Here is a 19,914-nt window from a genome sequence, read left to right on the forward strand (position 1 = left end):
AATTAATGATTTACTGATAAATCTTCCCTATGTTTTAACTTGTTATATTTTAATTATTGTATTCTCTTTTCGCTTGTACTTACGTTATTTGTGTTCCTTTTGTTATTATTGTTAATTAATACATATTTAATGAGCATTGTTAAAGGAAGCCTGAGATCACATATTTGAATTGCCAACTACTTTTTCTCTGTAATTGTTGTGCAGACGTATGATTATAAAGAGCATGAACCTTAAAATAACACTTAAAGGTGTATTATTGTATATTCGTGCGGTGGGGACAACCTGGAGAGTGTTCCTGCTCGGCCTGCGGCTGTTCTGGGAGGAGTCCCACATACCTGGCAACACCGACGGGCGCTTTGTTAACACTTCATTGAGCCAAGATGGCAGATTTCGATGAGCTCAGCAATGAAGAGAAGGTATTACTTTATAAATTAATTGTATTATTATTCTTTTACCCTTAGTGTTTGTCTGGGATAACACCAAAGCTTTATGCAACGCTCACGTTGTAGCATGAATTGCAAACGGGCCGTATTAGGCGTGTGCTGGTGGAGCTAGCTAAACCGAGGCAGTGTTTGACAGTTCAGAGTTGTATGTTGTTCCTGTGCACAAACGCACAAGTTAGCTAACTTATATGGCTGTCTTTACTTAAAAAGTAACATATGAGTACGGGCTGAGCTTGAGTTTAGAATATTTAAAAAAGCTAATGCTAAGATGTAAGGAAGTCGAGCTACTTCCTGCATTTACAGTAAGGATAATGAGTGCATCGGCAGACTAACACCACCCACACCCAGTTCACTACAACTTCATGCAGCCCCTTATACTGGTCTCGCCGACATCAGAAGTTATAGTTAGTGTATCGAGTTGGTTGAGTTTGCAAGTATTATGTATTTAGCTTGGGACTTTTGCACTCAGTTCATGGGACAGACGCAGTTTTCCTGCAGTGTTATTGGGGCTTGCAGCGACTGGCTGCCTCAAGCTGCTACATGTTGAAAAGTAATGCTCTGCATTCCTACAGCTGATGGAGCTGCTAGGGGCTTACCCCTCCCAAAACTGCTACAGTGACCCCTTTAAATACATTTAAAGAAGTCAGTGCAATAAGTGTTGGGAATTCCCCTTTCTGAATTTTAATGGACATATCCTTTTTATTTAAATGTATAAAACTACTTTTGAATATAGTATCCGATGTTTATGTTGTATTATTAGGCTGATTTATTGTAGTGTATTTTAACTTGGTCTGTATATTTCAAATTGTGATGTCCTGCCTTGCTAACCCACTGCTGCTGTAATAAAATAATGTCCATATTTGGGATAAATGAAGAACGGGAAATATAATACTTCTGATAGCATCTTAATCAGACATAAGCTCAGATTGTTTTACTGCTTGTCTGTGCCTTGGAGGCCTTTCTAGGCACTGAATGGAGCCACTATTCAGGAGTGTGCTGAAACTAGGTTACTCATTGTTATGCCCCTCTGGCCTTTCAGCTGGACAGGCCATTTGTAGGTCACGGCCAGCTGCTGCCTGGGGGCTCAATAACCCTGTCTGTCTGACAGACGCCATCACTGGCAAAGCCCCTCTATAATGTGGCAGGGACATTAAAAACTGAAAAAAGCTGCCACAAATGATTAATGAATTACAACTTCTCTCTTGAGAGTAAACCTCGCTTCCACATTTGTATATGCTGCCTGGATTGTTAAACTCAGTCCCTTTTTGAGTATTACCTTATGGAGCACTACCTGCAACAACTTCTACACCCTGCAGCTTTGACACCACATGCTTACACTTGCATTCTGGATGCTAAGAAAAGCCCTTGGGCGTCATTCACTGCTCGCCATCTAAGGAGTGGCCAAAATAAAGTGAACAAGCCCGCTGCCAAGAAAGTGATCAGACAGCTCTCTGCTTCTCTCTAGTGGCTGCCTGCATGTCTTCATTTTGCATGAATACAATACATTGGCTATATAAAAAAATAATAATCTGCAAATGTGGTTTATGATTAAAGAAAGTTCTTATTCTGCTCTACCACAGCTTGTTTAGGCATGAAGGGAACTCCCTCCATATTTTATACACTTTGTTTGTAATATTGCGATGCCTTCTACTATTTTCAAACATAATGACAAGTTATGTATTTCTAGGTCCGTATTTCGGCTAACTTTGTGATGCACGCTCCTCCTGGAGAGTTCAACGAAGTTTTCAATGGTGAGAGTCTTTCTGATTGGCATGTGTAGGGCAACCTGAATTTAACACTGGAAAACAATCGAACAATTTGTGAACGTGTTTACCATCTTAATTCTTTCTTTACAGATGTGCGAATACTGCTCAACAATGATAACCTTCTCAGAGAGGGCGCGGCTCAGTAAGTTTCATATTCTTTTTTTTTGAAAGTTGTAAGAAAATGATATTCTGGATGTGCATTGAACTTATGGTTGTATTCTTTCTTTTTCTTGAATCAGCGCCTTTGCCCAGTACAACATGGATCAGTTCACCCTTGCTAAAATTGAAGGATATGAAGATCAGGCAAGCTTATTAGTGAAATGTCATCATTATTTTACGTTATTAAGCCAATTCCTGCGTTAACAGGTGGAGTAATGGCAGGTTTCTCTGACCCATAAAGGTCCTGATAACGGAGCATGGAGACCTGGGTAATGGCCGCTTCTTTGACCCTCACAACAAGATTTCCTTCAAGTTTGACCACCTGAGAAAGGAAGCCAGCGAGCCCCAGCCGCATGAGGGCGAGTCGGGCCTCAGGTCCTGGAGAGACGCCTGCGATTCTGCTCTCAGGGCCTACGTCAAGGAGCACTACCTCAGTGGAGTTTGCACCGTAAGCTTTCCCAGACTGCACTGCAGCCATGTGTATCGTCGCTCACAATGAATCACTCATCCTGTGTTATCTGCCTCAGGTTTATGGGAAAACAATCGATGGCCAGCAGACCATTATCGCTTGTATCGAGGGCCATCAATTTGAGCCTAAAAACTTCTGGTAAGTTGATAGAGGATAATGATTTGAAATTCAATGTATGCACTTAATCAATTATGTTAAAGTGTAAAGGCAGTGATGTTTTAGATGTGTTTGGCATTGTTTTTTTGGTGAACTGTTTTCTTTTCTCTGTCTCCAGGAACGGCCGCTGCCGGTCTGAATGGAGGTTCAGTGTCTCGCAATCTACAGCTCAGGTGGTTGGAGTCTTGAAAATACAGGTAGGTGGATAAATGTTTAGGTGTAGTATGAGTTTAGCTGTGAAGTTGGTTCTGTTTCACTTTAGTGTGCATGTCTTCTTTTTTATTTCCAGGTACATTATTATGAGGACGGAAATGTACAGCTGGTCAGCCATAAAGATGTACAGGAAGCACTGACCGTGTCTGTAAGTAGGACATAATCAAATCGACCTATTGGAATATATCATAGTGCTTTATGTTTAAGTGTGTTTTAAGTTGTTTATTTAAACAACACGTATTTTTTGGCAGAATGAGAGCCAGACTGCAAAGGAGCTTGTGAAAATTATTGAGGATGCAGAGAATGAATACCAGGTATGTGGAGGTTAAAGAGACTTTCTAAGCACAAATGGAATAGTACTAATAACTTTTTCAAGAGTATATAATCCTGTGAAACAAATATTCCTTGTGCAAGTGTTATCTTTGAATGAGCCTTTCCTATTCACACAGAGAGCAGATCCTATGTCCTCATACAGTAGGAAGCAGGTTCCCGGTTCATTTCCCTTAAAGCTGCTCAGTCGCCCATGAAGCAAAGGCTATTTGTGCATTTAACAACTTTAAGGAACCATTGATTTCAATGAGGGCTATTCCAGTGTTCCTAATGGAGAGTGTACCTGAAAAAATCACATCATTTTCTTCCCTAATGTAAGTCTATGGGAAAAGCTATTTTTGGGCCCTGGTATCATGTTACCAAAGTGGTGTTTTCAAGTTGTTTTGGTCGTTGTGATAGTTGGCTCCAAAGCAAAACTCGTCTGGGAGGGCTTCCACAGAGTCCATGATGTTGCACCAGCATGTATTGTTGTATCCCAGAACAGGCAAAGTAAAGATGAGCTTATTGGATGCGATTCCAATAAGTCCTATACACTCCTCATTTGAGAATAAGATGAGTTGCCCTCATATGTGTCAACATTGCCCCGCATACTGAACAAGACATAAAAGACTCATTTGATTCAGAATGCTGCTTCTACATTTCCAAGCACTACCACAAAAGTCCAATATGCAATTTGAATCATTATCAAAATCAGATTTTCAGACCAACATGCCTAAAATAAAACGTTAGATCTCGAGGAATTTGAATGAATAGTACTAGCAGTAGATTTAACAAACACATACAGAGTACAAAGCTGTTTCATAGCAAATATACACACTCAAATTTTCACATTTAAATGCAACACAAACAAACATTTTAAACAATTTACATGACTCATAGGTTCTGTTTTGTTTAGAACATGTTCAATTGACTGTCACTGGTAGATGCCATCCTGGTACAACGTGTGCTTATCTGTGTTGTGTTTCAGGTGGCCATTAGTGAGAACTATCAGACCATGTCGGACACCACCTTCAAAGCCTTACGCAGACAGCTCCCAGTCACCCGCACCAAGATCGACTGGAACAAGATTCTCAGCTACAAGATTGGCAAGGAAATGCAGAATGCTTAGAGGACAGACGCTGTTTGGGTGGCGACAAACGAACGAGAAGAAGCTGATGCTCGTGCAAAGATGTGTGACGCACCGTAACGTACTGTATGTCCTGCTAAAAGAGACATTTGTTTGGGGTCTTTACAGAACAAATAAAGCCTTCAGTGACACTGTGAAAGCTTGGGTCATTCCTTGCTGTCCAAATTCTTAGTCTCATGGTAAACAAACATAGTTTCTGATCCCTCAGTGCTTCATAATGGACTCGCATCCTCCCACAACTCCTTGACTATCCTGTAGCAACTAATTAACCCTCTCTATATAACAAAACTGATATTCTTTAAGAGCTTCCAATACCCCCTATAGTTTTTTATTAACAGAAGGCAAATACTGTATGCAATTTGATTTATTAGCAGAGACACTTAACATCACCAAATGATTTGGTTTAGTCTAATGTGTTTATATGTATGCATCTCTCTGGACGCAGGGTTGTAGCCAAAGCATCAACTTTCTTTGCCCATTTCCCTACTATATTCCCTCTTGAAGTTCTTTCTCTCGTCATAGATTTTGAAAGCCATTTTTGGTTGTAACCCCTCTATACTCCCCTGGAATGATAAAAGTATTGGTGTCCTCCAGCCAGCGGTTTGCCTTTAGCTTTTGCTATATTTTTTATACAATCATTGTACATTTATTATTCATGAAATAAAAGTATGATCTTCAAGCAATGTTGATCATTTGTGTGTTACATCTTGTGTTGAGTTTCTTTTACAGCGCCTGGGCACTATATGCTTTATTCTGGGAATCTTTTTTGACTACATTTGATTGCTCGAGTCTAGGAAAACAACTGAATAAATTAAATTACATCTAGTATCCCCCAATCAAACAGCCTGACAACAGACCATAATGTAGTGGAATACATTTTGCATTATATAAAATAATGCAGCCTGTTTTCTTAACCCAGATGCACGAGTGACTGGACCCACACTCTTCCATAAGTGGGTCAAATAGGACCCGTATTAGAATAATGTGTTTTTATGCCATTTGTCATTTTGGTTAAGAAAATCACTTGTATAATATTTAGTATTATATTTTGGTTCACAATAGAAATATTTTATATTTAATTTTTCACTATTTATAATTGTAGACATTTTTTTTACGTTTTGAAAAAAAAACGAAATTCGATAGAAAATGCATGCGGGTCATTTTTGACCCACTTATGGAAGCTTGGGGTGGTAATACAAAAACTACAATTTCTTAAAATGTAAATTAAAAATTTGAATGGCATGATATCCAAAACATGTTTTTTGAGGAATAGCTGGAATATGAAATGATAAAAAAATGTAATTACAAAGATACTTTAAGAAAACCACCTCACCGGGTCAAAAAAGACCCACTTATGCATCTAAGGGTTAAGGAGAATTGTGATGTGAATTTGGTCCAATGACCTTCAAGTCCCTAATGCATTCATATATTTTGCAGATGTATAGTGTGCCTAGCATTGGAAATTCACATGTGTGTTGTAAACCAAATTTCTCTGAGATTTGCTTATAATTAAGCATTCAAAGTATGTCACTGAATACTCCTTTCGGTACATTTCATTTGTCTTTGCTATACATTACACGTTTTTTAATGAACAGAATAAAACTCCTGCAAGCCATTTTTGAATCAATACATGCCAAATATTTGGTGCTTGCTGATTTTCCTTGGTTTAGCAAACTCATTATATTTAAGTGGTGTAAAATCATTTTTCTAAATAAAAAGTTAGCCTTTGCTCTAAATAGGTGTCTGTGTGTGTTGAAAAAATAATTGTAGTGCAGAATGCCACGCTTTCAAATATGTAGATGTGCTGCTCTTTGGTATTGTCATACAGTCTATGGTCATGAGGTAATTGCACTACATATTTGGGTTTTGAATTGCCATACTAAAGGGCTATAGCCTACTAATCAAATGCGAAATGACACATTGCATATCCTTTGGCTTGATATTTCAAAAAGTATCACTCACTCAACAGCTTAATCCATTAAATGTATAATGACTGACTACAGCCAAAGTGTATTTTAGTATTGTGAAAACATTATATTATGTAATCGATGGGAACGCCCATTTCACATGACTCCGCACGCGGCTGTGAGCCTAGGGAGTGTCATCAAAAACATGAGGATGTGTACTCCTCAAATAAGGTTGTAACGGAATTTTTAAAAATCATCTAGAACTTATGAGGCATATGTAGGTGGTAGAGTTTACACTGAAGCTCTTTGTGTAGACTATTGTTTTTTTTTAGTCGCTCTGGTGTCTTCGTTTTTTCTCTGTAAGACAATTGCAGACGCTCTCTTCCGGTTTCCGTTCCGGAGACCGTTCACCAGCTTGAATTTTGCGGTAAACTGCGTTAAGTATTTGATAAATGTATCATTTTATCGCCATTTAACCCAAAAAATGAACCAGAAATCGAGGCCCGGTTTAACTAATGTTTCCTTCAGACATGCGCAAAAGTGCCGCAAAGTGTAACATGTGGAAATGTTGTGCGCATTTCAACCAACAGCTACAGTGATACTTGGGTTGATAGTTGAACTTCCTCATTGTGATTCAGCCCTCAGACAGTAGCGGCCTGTAGCTCACCAACATGTCTCGTAAACAGTCGCTTAAATCCGGGCAGGACTTTATTGCATTTCTGGGAGACAGAATATCCAATAGTATCTCTAAAGAGGAACTTCGGGCAATCTACTACGCTGAATTTAAGGGCAGGTAAGCTGGAAAATCAGCATGTGTCACATGCAGTTGTTGGACTTGGCTGTTATGATACTCCTGTTGTGTTTGTATTGTCACAGGAAAGGATTTAAAGACCCCAGCTTTTCCTCTGTTGTCTACGCCCTAGTGAAGTCCAACAAAGCCATCTTAAAACAGGAGAAAATCTATTTAAATGTCAAACCTCAGGTAAGATGAGCCGTCATTTCACTAGTGCAAAGTGTCCCCACTAGCTATCACCTGCAAAATGTCCAGAGATGTAAAGTAACTAAGTACATTTTCTCAAATATTTTACTTAAGTACAATTTTGAGAGACATGTAATTAAAACTAGCTGCACCTTTACCAACTTTGCTAAACACATTGAGGCATCAATAATTATAATCAACAAATTAACATATTATTCTTAAATGGGCTACTTTGCATAATGAGTACTTTTACTTTTGTACTTTAAGTATTTTTTGACGATAATACTTTTGTACTTTTACTTGAGTAATATTTTGATTGTATGACTTTTACTTGTAACAGAGTATTCCTTCACTCTGGTACTTCTACTTCTTTTTGTATTCTTTAGATCTGAGTACTTCTCCCACCTCTGAAAATGTTATTAGAAAATGATGTTGGAGAGATGTTTATGCGTTTTGCGTGTCTTTGCCAAGGGGAACATTGTCTTATAATCTGCATGTGCTCCTGCTGTGAGAAAACAAGACTGGATATGTTTTATTTATTTTTTAAATACAGAATTAAAATGAAGACACAACCAATATTTTGAATCCCTGCTGTAGGTTCCAGTGCACTGTGACCAGCCGAGGAGGCCCCGGGCCCCTCAGTCGCCCCACACCCCTGGCTCTGGCTCCAAGAAGAAGACCGCGAAGACACTTTCACCCTCCTCTGCCCCCTCTACCCCGGTGACCCCGGTACTCACTCCAAAGAAAAAGCTGGCAGCGGAAATCCTGCGCAAGTTAAAGCTGAACAGGTATGTGCCTTATCACCTACAGTATAATGTTGTCAACTATAATGTTGTCATTATACTGTAGGTGCAAGGTGTAAGCCTCCGTGCTTACCCCAGGTTTTTACATGTGCATCCATTATATTACTTTTCAAAATAAAACTCTTCACTTGAGATCACATCCAGCTTAACCCATGCATTAATAGATTCAGTTGAGGTCATCATTAGGAGATAACAGGGTGTTGAGCGTTACTAATGTTTATTTTATTATCTTTGCTTTGCCATTTTCTTAATGTCTTTCATTTTTATAAAGCACTTTGAATTGTCTTGTGTTGAAAGATGCTATATAAATAAACTTGCCTTGCCTTACTAAATTAAAAAAGTAACTGGAGCAGCAGAGGGGTTGAGAGTCCATGATAGGTGTGGAAGGGGTCTTACATTATGCATGTGGCTTTGTCAAGGTCAAGGTTAAACTCTATTGTCATTAGGAATGCACATCAGCATATATTCGGACTGTGGCTGCGAGGAAGTGCGGTCGCAAAATATATAATCGTAGCAGTAAAGGGATAATGGTTAACAAATGTATATTTAAAAGAAAGATGTAGAGTTAAACCAATTTGTGACGATTCCAGTCACTTTTTTACTGTAGAACTTGGTACAGGTACTTTGACTTTTTAAGTTTCTTTAAGATGTACAGCCATTGCTTAGCCATCTTTATCAGAAGGGATATGTGCTTTCCCCTGACTCATCTGTTGTATCTTTGTTTTCACTGGTTGAAACCATAGGTTGAAACTAGTTCTGCTTACCACCTTGTAGCGTTTTATTATCACTTCAGGGCAGTTGCTCCTTGTCCTTTCCCACAAGGAGTTACAAGGTTCACTTGTTCTCCGATATAATGTGTCACAACTTTTTCCGCAGTGTTAGTCACTGCAGAATTACTGTGAGATATCGAACCCCTTTGCTTGGTTTTATAACTTTTTACCTTATTAACAATACATATAAAGACATTTTGTTTGAAGGACTCATTTCAGATTTCAACCACAACGGTTAAATTGCCTATAGGAGTGAATCTAAGAGTGAATAATTGTCTTTGCATATGTTTCATCCCTGTGATAGACTTTCTAGTGGTAGATTGTGGATTAAGGGTTAGGGCACCAAGCATGAACTGCTGTTTCCATCTTGCCTGTGACCTTTGTATCTTTTCGACCCCCTCTCTCCTTTTCCCTAATTTCCTGTCGTATCTCCACTGATGGTTATCAAATAGTTCTAAAAAGCTAGGCAGATTATCATCCAAAAATGTAATAAAACTCTTGAAACCCCCAAGAGAAATAATGGAATTCAGACCCAATTCTCCACCCAATGTTAACATTTTTCACAATTTCAATGAAACTCAATTAAATGTTTTTACTGTCATTCATCTCATATTTGACAGTTTATGGAGACAAAAAACAAGGGGAGATAAAGAGTTTTGACCTAGATCCATGACCAGAAATGAATGGTAAAAGTTTGACTTTTTTATGGTTATAAGTTTTACAGATGTGCACCCTGACCAGGTCTTTCTCTCTGTCTCACAGGAAAAAGATGACAGCTGACAAGGGCGGCATTCAAATCACCTCAGACCCTGCTGCGATCGGTGGAAAGGTCCAGTTCACTGTGGAGCGTCTGAAGGAGTTGTTCCTCATCAGGTTTCACATCGCAAACAAGGGCACACACTGTGTCAACTTCACCTTCTACACTGCCCTGCACAATATGCACTGTTTCACTTTGGAGGACGAGAGGAGGGTGACCAGAGCTTGTCCCCTCTTCCTCTCTCCAGGTGACACTTCTAACACTCCTCCTCTCTGTTGTCATTAACAAAAAACACACTGAGGTGGAGGTCAGTGATGCTCACAGCTCCTACTCTGCTTCCTTTCTTTCACAGGAGAAAGCTATGAGGTTTTGGTTCGTTACACACTGAAACACTATGGATTTTTCCCCACCACGATGTACTTTGAGTTCTGCGCAGATCTGCCGGGAGCCGTGCCCTTCTGCATCGTGAGGGATATGGAAGCTGCAGCCAGGACCCCGCTGGCTGTGGAGCTGGGGCCCGTGTCTCCTTACAAACCATACAAGGTGGTCTCATACAGGCGTGGGGGCAGAATGATAGTGGAGGGAGTTCCACCTGAGAGGTACGTTATTACAAACTAATTGTAAACCAGTTCAAGTCTCAAAATAGAAATGGAGTTTTAAGGCTGGTTATTAAGGAGATAACTATAAATCAGGTACCACAGATTTTCCATATTGTGGGTTTTTTGTGGGTCCAGAGGAAGCAGAAAGTCTTGGAACTGACCATTGTCTGATCTAAAATGTTTATGGATTTCAATGAATTATATTAAAGTCAGAATTAAATGGGAATAAACACATTTGCCCATACATTCTGGATTATCAACGTCAACATTTTAAAGATCTTATTTAAATGCTGGCCCCTATGATTTGAAACTTAAAATAATGTAGACTAGAGTGTAACTGATAGAACCAGAAGATGGTTTTACTAATTTAAAATGGAATGAGTACAGATTTATTTTCGCCAGCAGCAAGAAATCCGATATTACAGATTACGGTACACATATTTGATTTGGAAGCTCCTTGTAATTGCAACAGATGGACCCGGAATAGTCCCAGAAACAGTTTTTTATTAATTTATAATGTGTTTGTTTATAATGTGTGTGCTTGTGTTTTTGTTTTGTTCTCTGCAGGCCTGGGGTCCAGCCTTTACAGTCAACATTGAAATTAGGAAACTTTAACTACCCCAAATACCTAAAGGGACTGAGGCTGGAAGACTCTGAGTCTCCATCAACCAAGCAACACCTGTCATTAGTGAAGTGAGAGCATGACCTAATTACCTAAAGCTTCACCAACCCTGTATTTTCTGATCTGAACTCCCTCATGATCACAATGTGTGTCTGTGTGCGTGTTTGCTGTATATCCAGGAGTCTCCTTGACGCTCCCTTAAAGATGAAGAGCTACGCTCATCGATTTCACCTCCTGCTACACCTGGAAGAGGTACAGATGGAGAGGGACATCCAGAACTATGACCTCCACAATCAAACCATGACCCCTGACCAATTAAACAAGAAACTGCTTACACTCAGGGTAAGGAATCCTCACAGTACACTTTTTAAAAAGCAGCAACAACAAGTCTAATTATTATGAGTCTAAAGCATTTTCATGATCTAAGATTCTAAGCGATGCCAAGTAGTCTTTATGCTTTCTTTGTATGATTTTCTATTATTTTAATGTTGTTGTCCTCTGTATGTAATGTAAGTTCAGTTTAGGAAATACTTAAGCTCATATTTTATTTGAGAAAAGTTTTGTTTGTGTGACAAATTACATAGATGGTGAATCTATGTATCTAATTATTAGTAATCATTCCTCCATGTTTGTATGGTTTTGTAGTGATATAGTGGGACTGTGCTTAGGTTATGTGTCTGTTTGCAGTATGTGCTGGATTTTAACAATTAGTTCTGAAACACAGCGTGGCCAAACATTATTTATGTCTTCAACAATAGTGTGCTATTAAGATTTCGGGAAGTCTACAGGTTTGGATCACAACACGTTTTTGACCGTTTTTGTAATTTATTATAAGAATCAAGCATCATGTCTGCAGTGGAATGGGCGAGATGCAATTAGGATGGACATCACCTGCCATGATTTAATTTAGTTTAAATATACCCTTGTTTAAGTTGAACCTGCCTTTTGGGAGTACATTGGGTCTTCACAGAAACTTGGAAATAATTTGAAACGGATCAGAACTGAAAGACTCGCAGACAATGTGGCCTGGGAACTTGGAGTAGTGTAAAAAAGGCCATCACATCCAGTGTTTGAAACGAATAAAACATGCATGATGGCCAACGCTGATATTGTTCAACAGGTTCCTGGTGTTGCTGAGAATCGGCCATCTGTACTACGAGGAGACTGTCTGAAGGTGACCAAATGTGGAAACGATGACACCGTGTACAATGGATACGTTCACAGTGTGGAGCTGGATAGTGTGAAGCTGGGCTTCAATAAGAGGTGAGAGCGGCACTACAGATACATGTCCATTTAAAACATAGTGAATGTCTATGAAAATGAATAAAGCATCTAACTCGAACACTTCTCCCACTTTCCACCTGCTTCAGATTGTTGCAGATTTTTTTCCCCAACATGAAGTTCGACGTGGAATTCACCGTCAACCGGTTCTCCTTGAGGCTGCAGCACCGTGCCGTGGACTTGGCAGTAAAGCATAGGCTGGAAGAGGTGCTGTTCCCGTCTGGTGCAGCAGTGGCTACTCTCCCTATGCCTAAACTCAGGTGTGAGGCCTACACACACAAAGTTAATGCTTATAGATCACTAGTTGATGAGTAAGGGATAATGTGCAGCGAGGCGGTCATGCTGATCAAGATCAGTCGGGCTCCTGATCTGCCTGTCGGGTGTTCTTTTCCCCATAATTGATTGATTGATTGATACATTTTATTTCGAACAAGTAAAATAAATAATTACAAAAAACAAAGAAATGTTGCAGTGCATAGTCATGTAAGAGAAAACAAAACAAAGTGACATTTACAACTACAACAGCATTAGCAACATAAACAGTCTAGTAATCTAGTGTTCGAAAAGGAGTGAGAAGAAGTCGCTGCACATTATCCCGCTTATTACATGGCCAAATTCTCAACAAAGTAACGATATGACTCCCAATATTAATTGAAATGCTTTTATGGATTTAGAAAATATTTGTATTGATTTAAAAAATAGTTTTATTGATTTAAAATGACATGCATCCGCTAAGAAAAATAGTGCGTTGTTATCGTTTGAACTACGTAGCAACGGCAGGAAGGCGGAGCTTTTTGATTACGGATTTGAAAACATCGTTGCTTGCTTTAAAAGTAGCACAATTCATTATGTTAAACCTTGGAAAGTATCTAGATATCCCTGCCCTAATGCCAAAGTAACTGGAAACTGAATATGTTTGCCCTTCGATGTCTATGTCTGGACCGTTGCGTAAAAAGGACCGCAGCTCCGTGTTGCCCCGTTACTTCTCCGCTGTTTTCTTGTCCCTCTCGTCTTTTTCTTTTCTTCGCTGGGGACTCATCAGCCACTAACCATTCATCCAAATTACTGTGCTCTCCAAATATATTAAAATGAATATTAAAATCCTCCATGTTGCTGTCAGACGGGAGACAACAGAAAACTAAAGATAAGCAAAAAGTTAGAAAAGCAAACTGCATGCAGTTTGCTTTTTTTCTGCAGATGTGAGCGTCCTTAACAACGGTCAATAAGTCCTTGACAGCGGTCTGTACTACTGGATTAACAACTTGTCACGTGTTCTGAATTGACCAATCAGAATCGAGTATTCAACTAAGCCATTTAATAAGATAAGATAAGATAACCCTTTACTAACCCCCAGAGGGAAATTCAGGTGTCGGATCAGCAAGAGCAATAAGAGCGAAACACAGGACAGGAAAAAAGTAAGAGTTCAAAATTTTAAAAAGAGAGTAGCTGACTCTACATTACATTACATGTTACTTGTTGGACGCTTTTATCCAAAGCGACTTACATACTCAATACTGTGGACAAATAGTCTAGCAGGAAGGGCCCTCAGATTTTGAGATACCCCTACCCGAGGTAGAACAAATGACAACAATGATATTTCTTATCTTTAGGGTCTCCCATTAATGAAATTGATTGTTGTCAAATTTTATTTTGGGGGAAAAAATGTTTTTTGGGTTGTTCTTTAGAACTACCCCAATCCCTGAAAAAGAGCCAAATTAGACCAGGCCGAATATGGGAAAGGTGACAAAAAAGCCCATAACTAGAGAAGTGATCACTCTTTTCCTCTTCAGATTTGCTGAGGTATGAACCAGGTGGCTGTCCTACATCTCCAAATAGTCAGAAAATGATTTACATAAAGAAATACTGAATTATAGTCCTGTAAACTTAGCTTTAGTTTAGACGGAAATTGTACTTTTTGGTGATAGGAACATAGGATTCAATCACTTTTCTCTCATTTATCAGAAATACTGAATTGTCTAGGGTGCTATTGAACACTAACCAGTAGTTGTATGGACATATCTGGTACAGTTCTATTGCAAATGAGATTTCTTTAGACATAGGCCTACCTCTTCTCTGATACAGTCAAACTCCGAATGGGGGAGAAGTGGCACAATAGCCTATAAAGTTAAGAATGCTCACTCTGATGGTCATTATATTTGCAGAGGGAAATACCAGGTGGCTGAACTACATCCCCAAATAGTCAGAATAAGAGTAACTCAATAAAATAAAGTGTATTAGTTCTAAATTGCAAGCCTCTAAAACATAGGTGTAAATATTACAGGTTTTATTGAAACTGGAACCTTAATTCAAAGTACAGTATACAATTCATCAAATAATTCTGTGAGAGGTCAAGTATATAGATCAGGGGTGTCAAACTCAAGGCCCGGAGGCCAAATCCGGCCCGCCACTTCATTTGATGTGGCCCACGAGAGCTTGCAAAGAATATAATCAGTTTATTATAAGGTCAACAGGAGAGGCACTGGCACTTTCCACTTCTCTCCACACTTTGCATCTTCTGCAATTACAAGTGAGTAATGTCTTCTCACTTCTGTAGGTGATGGGGTTTTGTAAATACCACTGGTTAATGGCCCCATCTCTGACAATCCACCCTGTTGCCAACAGTACTCCATAAACAAGGGTTTGGGTTCGGGCTGTGACACCATATCGCTGTCTGAAACATTGCTCTTTACATGTTGTTGAAATGCATCCTCTGTTGGCGGCAGATTTTCCGAGGCTGCATCTGTTGTTGATGCAATTATGAACCTCAGTTCATCCAAGTTTGTGCACATCAGTCCAATTTCCTTTTTATTTTTTTCATATAGCAGAAGCGCAAATTCTCTTGCGACTGGGCCAGATCTTTGAGCTCGCTGAGATGGGTCTTGAGTTTGGTGAATGCTGTTGTCTTTCCTATTCTGTACAAACTACGTGTTGTGCCACATCCAGTGAGTGCATGACATGCTGGTAGTTAGACATGAAGTTATCGCCCAGCTTCAGGACCATCTCCAACGAAACAGCCTCTTGAACTGGAAATTCCAGTCCGGTTTCCGTTCCGCCCACAGCACTGAAACAGCTCTGGTCAGGATCACAAACGACCTGCTGAAGGCGGCTGACGCTGGATCCCCATCTCTCCTCATCCTCCTGGATCTGACTGCAGCATTCGACACTGTCGGCCATAACATCCTCCTTCAGCGCCTCAAACACACCATCGGACTCTGACTCCGCCCTGAGCTGGTTCCAGTTCTACCTGTCTGGAAGAACAGAGTACGTCTCCTTGGGAGGTGCGAGGTCCCAGACACACCCTGTCACCCGTGGTGTCCCTCAAGGGTCGGTCCTCGGGCCCACTCTGTTCACCCTGTACACTCTTCCCCTTGGCTGTGTCATCAGCGTAGCATGGAATATCATTCCATTGCTACGCTGATGACCCGCAGCTATATATAAATACATGCATCCTCACTGTCACCATCATTATCACCGTTCCCATCAACATCCTTTAACACTTGCATTGAGGAGATAAAGACTTGGATGCAACAAAACTTCCTGCAGCTAAATAGCTCCAAAACAGAGGCTATTTTATTTGGCACACCAAACCAGGTCCAGTCATCCCCCATAACCCACATCACCTTTTCTGGCCAAAACATACCCCTCTCCACATCAGTTACCAACCTGGGTGTAAGATTTGACTGACATCTGACCTTTGACACCCACATCAAACACCTGTGCAATACCTCCTACTACCACCTCAGGAACATTGCAAAACTCCTGTCAGATGCTGAACAACTGGTCCATGCATTCGTCTCCTCAAGGCTCGATTACTGCAACGCTCTCCTCATCGGGACTCCTAGCAGGAGCCTTCAGAAGCTCCAATACGTACAGAACAGTGCTGCTAAGATCCTGATGAGGGTGAGAAAATACAACCACATCACACCCGTCCTTCATTCCCTCCACTGGCTTCCTGTCTCATTCATGATTGAATACAAGATCTCACTGCTCGCCCATCAGTGCATCCACGGGAACGCTCCTTCATACCTGAAGGAACTTCTCACAACACAAACCTCCAAACGCAACCTCCGCTCCAAAACAAACCATCTGCTTCGCCCACCGAGGAACAAACTCCGCACAATGGGGAATCGGGCTTTCTGTGCAGCTGCTCCTCACCTGTGGAATTCCCTCCCAGACCACCTGAGGACTTCCACAGACCACCTGAAGCCTTTAAGAAAGGCCTAAAAACATATCTTTTAAAAAAAAGCCACTCTGATTAACACTATTGTTAGTAACTTTTATGCAACTCCTGAAGCACTTTAGCAGTGAGTGAAACAAGAAGGCAGTCTACAATGACAATTCATTATCATGAGATTAATAAGTCATGTTTACACGAAGGTGTTGAATGGGGACATATCTCGCTCCCAGTTTCCATGCCTGCATGCATGTACACTAGAGATGAAAACATAATGGTGCTTGCATAATCTATGAGAGTATGTTCCCGACATCTGATGACATCAGACGACTCAAGATGTGGAAGTACTGCTCTACTCAGATGTATGCAATGCACTGCACCATCCTAGGCTGCGTCATCCTGTTCACTGTATTTCTACTGTGATGTCACAGCTGACACATGCAGAGCCCACATGGAATGAGAGAGAGAGTATGTCCCATCAACACCGCATGTGAGAAAATTGGAAAAGACATGTCTAACTGTCTACCAGCATGTCGTGCACTCACTGGCTGTTGGCACAAACAAGTAGTTTGTACAGAATTAGAAGACAATCAGCATCAGCAGATCGTTTGTGACCCTGACCAGAACTGATTCAGTGCTGTGGGCGGAACGGAAACCGGACTGAATTTCCAGAGACGAACCCAAACGTTTAGTTATGGAGATGTCCTGTTGGCGGGACAACTAGAATGATGTCACCAGCATGGGCCATACACGTTCCTGAGGAACCTGACATTTAACATTATATTCTAGGAAAAATCGTATATACTTGACATCTCACAGAATTATTTGATGATTTGTATACTGTAGTTTGATTAAGGTTTCCAGTTCACATACAACCTGACAATTTACACCTATGTTTGTAGTATGCTCTCGCAATGTTAGAAACTAATACACTTTATTGGTATTGCGTTTCTCGTGTTTTATCCATTCTGACTACTATAGATAGCTGTGAGCTTCAAAGCACCACCACTGGAGTCTCTTCTCCACTCCTCTGGCGCAGATGGGGGGGTTTGTAGCTAATCGTACGATGAGCATTCCAAAGGATTATTCCCTTCGGTGCATTCTGCATTCAGCCAGAAACTTGACTCAATAAANATTCCAAGTCAAGTGCATTTTCTTTTCTCTGTAGGATAACTACAACAAAGTGCATTCAGAACAAAGCCAAGGTGCTTTAAAACTGCATAAACATCTAGGCCAGTAGGCCTACAACAAAATAGTGTAAATAAAGACTGTAACAGCCAGGCCTTCAACAACAACAAATGCACCTATAAGTTTGGTAACCTAACGTGTTGTTGTGATGACGTAATCAAAACGCGGCGACAAGCACGGCGCGCGACCATGCTCGCGGCTGGCTCACAGCCAACATGTCTGCCACTTGGAGATATTTCAAAATATCAGGGAAAGAGGCGCGTATTGCGATTTGTAAAACGTGTTCAGCTGACATTTCTCGAGGAGGTGTAACTGCAAAGACTTTCACCACTTTGGGATTACTCCACCACTTGAAATCAAAACACCCGGAAAGCCGAAAGGGCCTTTTTAACCATTTTCGGCCGATAATTTTCGGTGGCCGAATATTCGGTGCATCCCTACTAATTATGTTGTGTTCAACGCATAAAGCTGGACATTATCATGCAAGTAAAAAAGGCATAACATTTTTAACTGCAAATTCTTTATGTGCTGAATAAATCTCTAGAGAATGCTCATTAAATCTGAATATTATTTGCATATCACATATGTTTAAATCTTGAAATGTCACAGAATGAAACCTAATTCTGAAAATCATAGCAGAATTGGCTGTTTATCAGGATGTTGTGGTATTGCATGTAAACGTAGCAGCTGTTGTTGAGGCTGTACCTTGACAGTGTGGTCCTGAGTGTTGTTGTCAGCGATGGCCTGCAGGAAGGGCTGAGCGTGGTCACTCAGGGTGATTCTGCGGGAGTACATCTTGGCTTTGTCCGGGGTGGTCGTCCCCAGGGAGCTGCAGTGGTCCTCATCCTTCTCCTCGTTGTAGTTGTAGTGGATCTGACTCGTCTGCAGCCCCCCCGAGAATATGGACGACTGGAGCCATTCTGTGCAGAGGGAGAAAAGTGGATGTTTAAATTAAAATGCAGAGTTTGAGATCTTCATTTTCAGACTAAGTTGGGTGGAGAAAGATTTGTTCTTGACATTTTATGTGTGAACAATCTGTGAGTGAATGTTAATGTACATAACTAGTCGAGTAATTAAGTAAGAAAGCAGATTTCATGCTTACTTACACATGCTTGTCTCTATATTAAATATGTAATCATATTTTTGTATTGCCTTTTATCTGCATTATCGCTGTTGCTGTAACGCTGTACATTTTCCCTCTTCAGGACTAATAAATGGATTTTGACATTTACACACAGATTGTCGATTTTCTAAAACAAATAATATTGAGCTTTAAAATCACTTGACGTACTGGCACATTCGATCTCCATGGGGGACAGGGGGGTGCTCTTGGCCAGGTAGGAGGCGTGGAGGCCAAGCAGCAGACCCAGGTTCCTCTCGGTGTCGATGAGGGGGGAGGAGAGGCTGCTGAGGTCCGGGGTGGTGACCGTCTCCTGGTTAGGCTGCAGACGATAACACATCAGAATCTCAAACACTGGAAATACAGCGGCCGTTTGTACAATGCAACAAGTTCCTTCGCTATTTAGTCTGCAAGGATATATTAGTTCTGACACGCGTTCATGGATGTATAAAGAAAACTGCGTCCAGCGTCAATGGCAAGGCCTCGTTCATTCAAGAAAGTTGCTCAGTGAGTCAAAAAATGGGCTATATAAGTATTTGTACTGGGTAGATGATTTTGCAAAAAAACCATTTTACGCTGATTAACAGATTTCTCTTCTCAAATGCAAGTCAAGGGGAAAAAGTCCTTAAGGCCCAATGAAGTCAAATGGTAGTTGTAGTACCGCCATTTGGCCACTATGAACATTTGTTTCAACAGCCAGTGCCCTTCCTCGGGGTTGCTTGTATTCCATAATCAATTCACATAGAGAGGCGAAGTCCCTCCCTTTCCGGGGGAGCTCCATGCCTTATTTCATAAAAAGTATGAATTGAAGTCAATGGAGAGAGAAAGATTATCTTTCGATCCCGTTTGAATTGTGCCACGAATTACACATATGATGTTTGTCAATTTAAAAGATAATTTTGCAAGTCAAAAAAATATAAATGTGTCGTAAAACTGTGAAGTAACACTTTTTTTTGTGTGAAACCGCTCAATGAACTACATCTCCCGTCTCGCACCACACACCAACACGGCCGTCATGTTGGCACATTTCACTTCTTTCTTTTCAGAATAGA

At 40.5% G+C, this 19,914-nt stretch overlaps 3 protein-coding genes across 3 annotated transcripts; 2 read left to right on the forward strand and 1 right to left on the reverse strand.

Annotated features, from left to right (window-relative positions):
* The first annotated feature begins 308 nt into the window (after positions 1–308).
* Positions 309–5,365, forward strand: LOC104945687 (F-actin-capping protein subunit alpha-1). The gene is made up of 10 exons (XM_010771395.1): positions 309–416; positions 2,131–2,194; positions 2,300–2,351; positions 2,449–2,512; positions 2,610–2,816; positions 2,896–2,975; positions 3,112–3,190; positions 3,283–3,354; positions 3,458–3,520; positions 4,504–5,365. Exons 1-10 carry the CDS (start codon positions 381–383, stop codon positions 4,642–4,644), a joined length of 858 nt encoding a protein of 285 aa, XP_010769697.1. The 5' UTR covers positions 309–380; the 3' UTR covers positions 4,645–5,365.
* Positions 5,366–6,946: 1,581 nt separating this feature from the next.
* On the forward strand, positions 6,947–12,715 carry LOC104945688 (putative helicase mov-10-B.1). The gene is made up of 9 exons (XM_010771396.1): positions 6,947–7,362; positions 7,446–7,551; positions 8,146–8,336; positions 9,884–10,125; positions 10,231–10,477; positions 11,045–11,170; positions 11,279–11,441; positions 12,220–12,362; positions 12,470–12,715. Exons 1-9 carry the CDS (start codon positions 7,241–7,243, stop codon positions 12,693–12,695), a joined length of 1,566 nt encoding a protein of 521 aa, XP_010769698.1. The 5' UTR covers positions 6,947–7,240; the 3' UTR covers positions 12,696–12,715.
* Positions 12,716–16,178: 3,463 nt separating this feature from the next.
* LOC104945707 (putative HERC2-like protein 3) lies at positions 16,179–19,879 on the reverse strand. Its single transcript, XM_010771415.1, has 4 exons — positions 19,865–19,879; positions 19,034–19,184; positions 18,448–18,662; positions 16,179–16,271 (listed from the first exon to the last, which is right to left on the reverse strand). The coding sequence occupies exons 1-4, from the start codon at positions 19,877–19,879 to the stop codon at positions 16,179–16,181; spliced, it is 474 nt and encodes a 157-aa protein (XP_010769717.1).
* Positions 19,880–19,914: the final 35 nt, after the last annotated feature.

This window comes from Notothenia coriiceps, unplaced genomic scaffold (genome assembly GCF_000735185.1).
Source record: "Notothenia coriiceps isolate Sejong01 unplaced genomic scaffold, NC01 NC01_scaffold00009970, whole genome shotgun sequence".
Classification (NCBI taxonomy): Eukaryota; Metazoa; Chordata; class Actinopteri; order Perciformes; family Nototheniidae; genus Notothenia; species Notothenia coriiceps.